Source organism: Eulemur rufifrons, chromosome 30 (genome assembly GCF_041146395.1).
Source record: "Eulemur rufifrons isolate Redbay chromosome 30, OSU_ERuf_1, whole genome shotgun sequence".
Classification (NCBI taxonomy): Eukaryota; Metazoa; Chordata; class Mammalia; order Primates; family Lemuridae; genus Eulemur; species Eulemur rufifrons.
The window spans coordinates 82,018,514-82,025,303 of NC_091012.1; the positions used below are offsets into that span (position 1 = coordinate 82,018,514).

Sequence of the window (6,790 nt, forward strand, 5' to 3'; positions counted from 1 at the left end):
CTTTTTTTAATTTTTTAGTCTTTATTTTGTTTATATCTTCTCTGATATATTATTTCTTTCCTTCTACTGATTTTAGGTTAAGTTTATTTTTTATTTATTTATTTTTTCTTTCAGCATATTACAGGGGTCAAATGTTTAGGTTACATGTATTGCATTTGCCCTACCCAAGTCAGAGCTTCAAGCGTGTCCATCCTCCAGACGGTGCGCACTGCACCCATTAATATACCCATCCCCTCCTTCCCTCTCCCACCTGACCGACATATGATGAATGTTATTATTATGTGTGCACGTAAGTGTTGGTCAGTTTACTCTGTTAATACCAATTTGGTGGTGAGTGCATGTGGTGCTTGTTTTTCCATTCCTGTGATACTTCACTTAGTAGAATGGGATCCAGCTCTATCCAGGATAATGCAAGATGTTCTAGATCACCATTGTTTTTTATGGCTGTGTAGAACTCCATGGTATACATATACCACATTTTATAAATCCACTCCTGTATTGATGGACACTTGGGTTGTTTCCGCATCTTTGCAGTCAGTTGTGAATTGTGCGGCTATAAACATTCAACTGCAGATGTCTTTTTTATACAATGTCTTTTTTTTTTTCCCTTTAGGTAGATACCCAGTAATGGGATTGCTGGATCAAATGGTAGTTCTACTTGTAGCTCTTTGTGGTATCTCCATATTACATTCCACAGAAATTGTACTAGTTTGCAGTCCCACCAGCAGTGTATGAGTGTTCTTATCTCTCAACATCCACGCCAACATTTATTGTTTTAGGACTTTTGGATAAAGGCCATTCTCACTAGAGATAAGTGATGATATCTCATTATGGTTTTGATTTGCATTTCCCTGATGATTGGAGATGTTGAGCATTTTTTCATATGTTTGTTGGCCATTAGTCTATCTTCTTTAGAAAAGTTTCTGTTCATGTCCTTTGCCCACATTTTGATAGGATTGTTTGATTTTTTTCTTGCTGATTTTCCTGAGTTCTATATAAATTATAGTTATCAGCCCTTTCTCGGATGTGTAACATGCAAATATTTTCTCCCATTCTCTAGGTTGTCTGCTCTCATGATAGTTTCCTTGGCTGTGCAGAAGCTTTTTAATTTGATCAGATTCCATTTATTTATTTTTGTTGTTGCTGTGATTGCCTTTGGGGTCTTCTTCATAAATTCTTTGCCTTAGTCAATGTCTATAAGAGTTTTTCCAACATTTTATTGTAGAATTCTTATAATTTTATGCCTTAGGTTTAACTCCGTTATCCATTGTGAGTTGATTTTTGTGAGAGGTGAGAGGTATGGATCTTATTTCAGTCTTCTATATGTGGCTATCCAATTTTCCCAGCACCATTTACTGAATAAGGATTCTTTCCCCCAGTGTATGTTTTTGTCTGCTTTGTCAAAGATCAGATGGCTATAAGAGGATAGTTTCACATCTGGGTTCTCAATACTGTTCCATTGTTCTGTGTTTCTGTTCTTATGCCAGTACCATGCTGTTTTAGTTACTATAGCTTTGCAGGATAGCTTGAAGTCTGGTAAATTGATGCCTCCCAATTTGTTCTTTTTGATAAGATTGCTTTTGCTATAAGGCATCTTCTCTGGTTCTATACAAAGCATAGGATTATTTTTTCAAAATTGGCGAAAAATGATGTTGTTATTTTAATAGGGATTGTATTGAATCTGTAGATCACTTTGGGTAGTATAGACATTTTAACAATGTTGATTCTGCCGACCCATGAGCATGATACGTTTTTCCACCTGTTTACGTCCTCTGCTATTTCCTGCCACAGTGTTTCATAGTTTTCCTTGTAGAGGTCATTCACCTCCTTAGTTAATATATTCCTAGGTATTTTATTTTCTTTGTTGCTATTTTGAAGGGTATTGAGTCTTTGATTTGGTTCTCAGTTTGACTGTTGTTCGTGAATAGGAATGCTACTGATTTCTGTACATTGATTTTATAACCTGAGACTTTGCTGAATTTGTTTATCAATTCCCATAATGTCATGGCAGAATCTTTCGGGTTTTCTAGATATAAGATCATATTGTCAGCAAAGAGCGATGGTTTGACCTTTTCTGCCCCATTTGGATGCCTTTGATTTTCTTCTTTTGTCTGATTGCTCTGGCTAGGACATCCAGCACTATGTTGAATAAGAGTGGTGATAGAGGGCAGCCTTGTCTGGTTGTAGTTCTAAGTGGGAATGCTTTCAATTTTTCCCAGTTCAGTATGATATTGGCTGTGGGTTTGTCATATAGGGCTTGTATCATTTTTAGGTAAGTCCTGTCTATGCCTATTTTGTTATGCATTCTTATCATAAAAGGGTGCTGAATTTTGTTGAATGCTTTTTCTATGTCAATTGAGAGGATCTTATGATCTTTGTTTTTGCTTCTATTTATGTGTTGAATTACATTTATAGATTTGCATATGTTGAAACATCCCTGCATCTCTAGGATGAAGCCCACTTGGTCGTGATCGATTATTTTTTGATAAGCACCTAAATTCTGTTTGCTAGAATTTTGTTGAGAATTTTACATCTATATTCATAAGGGATATTGATCTGTAGTTTGTTTTGTTGTTGTTGTTGGTTTTTTTTTTGTTGTTGTTGTTGTTGTTGTGTCCTTTCCTGTTTTTGTATCAGGGTGATTTGGCTTCATAAGACGTGTTGGGAAGGTTCCTTCCTTCCTTCTCAATATTGTTGAGTAATTTCTGCAGTATAGGCACCAGTTCTTCTTAAGTTTCTTCTTGTTTTTCCTTTAAACCAGTTGTTTCTAGCCTTTTTGGCACCAGGGACCATTTTAATGGAAGACAGTTTTTTTGTGGACTGTGTGTGGGGAGATGGTTTCTGGATGATTCAAGCACATTACATTTATTGTGTACTTCATTTCTATTATTATTACATTGTAATATATAATGAAATAATTATACAACTCACCATAGGTAGGGGACCCCTGCTTTAAACATTCTTGATCTTTTTATTCTTAGCAACAGTTAAGTTACTGGAAACAGTTTGATACTCTTGGGTCTTCCTTTTGATATTTGCTAGGCAGGACCAAATTAGTGTTTAGGTTTACTCACTATTCAAGAAAGATGCTTCCAAATACTCTATATAATACTTAATGAATTATGAGGTTTTCCCCTTTTTGGCTGGTGGCAAAAGGCAATATTCCCCACCCTGCATGAGTTTTGATTTCCCTCCACTTCTTTCAGATAGTTCTTCCCAAGGCCTTGAGTTGTTTCCTCACACATATGTTTATCAGGAGTAATCTGCTGAATGCTTGAGGGAGACTCTTTACAAATTTTTGTAATTCTCTCTCTCTCTCTGCTCCTTTTATCCCTTTGGTACTCTGCCCTGCTGTCTCTGTCTGCCTTTGTCTACTCTGACTCTCAGTTCTGTCTCCTCAGCTTAAATTCACCAGGCTCTGCCTGGGTTTCCTTTACCTGCACAACAGCCTGAAAACTCTCTCAAGGTGGTAAGCTGGAACAATCATAATGCTAACCTCATCATTTTCCATCTCTTATGAATCACTCTCCTTCATTGCTTAACATATGATCTCTTAAAAACTGTTGTTTCATATAATTTATGTTTTTTGTTTTGTTTTTCTTGCATTTTCAAGCAGTAAAGTAAATCTAGTCTCTCTTATTGCATCTTGACCAGAAGCAGAAATACTTGGACTGTTGACACTTTATCATTTTATGATTACTATTTAGGTTTGTTGCATTGAAATAATTCTTTGTTATCTTCTTTTTAATATTTTCCATTTATTTCTATACATATGCTGTTTTCCCAGATTTTTCTGAATTGCTGCCCTGCTCCCTTGCGTAGTTTCAACAAATTATGTTATTCCTCAGAATCTGATAGCACTACTTAGAGTTTTTAGTTTCACTGATGCTGCTATTGATGAAAAGTTTATAAATGGTGATTTTGTTTCTATATTAGAAAATGCTTAAGGAGAGTTTACTTCTCCTTTCTCTAAAAGGTGCTTGGTAGAGATAGTTTATTTAAAAGTATTACATCATTTAATATATTTAAAATGGTGTTTTATTGTGAGGTTATGTTAAATTCACATCTTTTTTATTATAACAGACATAACATAAGCATATCATAGTTACTCTGATGAAAAACTTATGATGCTCTGACCTGACTATCCTAGCATCCAGTTGCTAACATTGGATCTGTGTCTTGCTTTCTTTGGTATGTTACACAGTAAGCCCCCAGTTGAGTGGATTATCAACATGGAACCCTCTCTTCTATATTATGTCTGTATACATGTACCCTTACACTTTAAGGCCCAGCTTACTAGCAAAATTCAGTAGATCCTTTCTCCTCCTGACCATTTAGCTCATTCCAGGATAACTCCTGCCACTTACATTTTCCTCCTCCCTCGGTAGGAGAGAGTTCCACAGATTTGGCATTCCCCAATTTAAAAGTGACAAGTAAGGATTTAGTATATATTGAAAATTTTGTTTCAAGATTCTCTTTTGATAGTTAACTGTGCAGGGTATAGTTTTTTTTTCCCCCTAAGTGTATGTCAAATAAAACAGATTGAAAAACTACTGATGATTTCATATTTTGAGAAAATGTGAAACAATATTTTGTTTCATATACACACACATTTCATTTTAATTTAGGATTTGCTTTCCCATATGCTTCATATGGACCCACATCAGAGGTACACCACTGAACAAGTATTAAAGCACCCATGGATAAGCCACAGAGACCAGCTGTCAAATGATCAGCCAAAGAGAAACGATGCAGTACATGTTGTTAAGGTAAAAGATGTTCTTTTATGTGTGTTCTAAATATTTGATACCTAATAAAGCCATTGTATGCCATTCACTGATTACACTTAGATAATTCCTTAAAATAGCTTTAGTTTTTTAAAGATAGATTTTTTAAAAAATAATAACCATGTACTCTTTTTAACTTTCTTTACTATTGCCTTTCTGAAATAAAAATTTTTTGATTATACTTCTCGTGCTCTTGAGAGACACTGGGGCTACGAGTGAACTAAATGCAATTTTCATATGGAAACAGAAGATTGCTATTAGTTCCTAAATTATAATCATTCATTCCAGTTCCTTATAATCATAGACATTGAACCTAGATTTTAAATATTAGAGTTTTAATAATTTTTGTAAGAAAAATAGTTATTGAAATGAGACATATACAATTAATCAGCTATTAATTCATCAAGGGAACATCAATGCACAGATCAAGTATATTAATTTCTTTTCCAGGGGAAAAATTTTGTTCTAGTTAAATGTCTTGTGATATAATGTGGAAGTTTTCTATCTCCAGAGATTGTTAGTCAATTTGTGACATTTTCTCATTATTTTAGGGAGCAGTGGTTGCCACATATTCTGCCCTGACTCACAAGACCTTTCAACCACTCTTAGAGCCTGTTGCTGCTTCAAGCTTAGCTCAGCGACGGAGCATGAAAAAGCGAACATCAACTGGCCTGTAAGATTTGCGGTGTTCCTCAACCAAACTGGATGAAGAGAAAATTAAATGTGTGGCTTTTTGCCTAATCTTATATCAAGGCATTTTTTCTGCTACATTACTTGAATATTCTGTTTAAGTCCCCATTTTTAGGGGGAATGAGATTTAAAAAAAAAAAAACATACACAGGTTCACAATATTCATACTATGTTGTTTTGCAGTAGTGTCCAAGTATTCATTTAAGCACATAATTGGTGTACACAAGGTCATAACAACTCTTCTGCACACTGACTTCTAAGTTCATTTCAAATAAAGTTACCTTAAATGTATTTCTAGTTTCATATGATAATGGTTTGGGGAATAATTACCAACAATCAAGATGGATATATGATAGTATAATGACAAACAATTATAATTTTTTTTTTTTAAATTTCAGATCCTGAAGAGTAATCTCTTTTTTTTTCCAAACAAAAACAAAGTATTGTAAAAGCTTGTTATGCACAACCAAAGGACTCTGTTTATTTGACTGTCTGTAGTTACTAAAATGTAGGCATAGTACTTTGGTGCCAGAACAAAATACATTTGTGCTAATATATGAATTTCTGTTATGGATGGTGCCAAAGTTTTTATAGAAGAATTAAATCACAGATAATGTGTATAGACCCATATGTGGCCTCATCTAGAAATACAGGTTTCCATGTGGCTTCTGTAAATTTTACATCTAATGGAATTGTGGCACAAGTGAAGAATTTTTTAGCCAAAGGCTTTATACTGGAGGTGTAATATTCTAAATAATTCATAGTTAAGCCTTTGAAAATAAAGTACATGGTGTTGACACTATCTAGATGTTATGTAAGCTGACATTCAAGTTAACCAATTTGATTTAATTATTATCTGTCCCTTTTATAAATGAATTACACTATTTTTATGACTTCCATGTGCTTTGAGTTACAGTGTAGCATATTAATCTACCTTCAATCCTATGGTAATATAGTTGAAATTTTACTGTAGTAGACTTGTGCACTTAGCACACAGGATATAGTATAATGTATTACAGTGAACTTTAGGCAATGCTACATGATAGTTATACATAAAGAAGATAAACATTTTAAATAGGAATAATATACATGGTCTACATAAAATTTGAGCACATTTTAAAATCATATTTATAAAAAAGATCTGGCCAAATTGGTCTTATTAAATTTATGATTCAGAACCACTGTGTAATATGTATTGTTTTATCTAAATGATGAAATTTTAAAGAATTGTTTTGTGTTGTTGAAGAAAATACTATTACTACTACTACTGACAGAATTCATGAATGTAAACCTGAGGATATCACAATTTTTGT

At 33.9% G+C, this 6,790-nt stretch overlaps 1 protein-coding gene across 3 annotated transcripts in view; it reads left to right on the plus strand.

Annotated features, from left to right (window-relative positions):
* The window catches only part of RPS6KA6 (ribosomal protein S6 kinase A6), a 152,392-nt gene extending 146,785 nt beyond the window's left edge, over positions 1-5,607 (plus strand). For all 3 annotated transcript variants that reach the window (XM_069464365.1, XM_069464366.1, XM_069464367.1), the window contains 2 exons: positions 4,629-4,769; positions 5,339-5,607. In XM_069464365.1, the coding sequence (XP_069320466.1) occupies positions 4,629-4,769; positions 5,339-5,464 (267 nt within the window). In that variant the 3' untranslated portion in view covers positions 5,465-5,607. The remainder of the gene's footprint in view (positions 1-4,628; positions 4,770-5,338) is intronic.
* Positions 5,608-6,790: the final 1,183 nt, after the last annotated feature.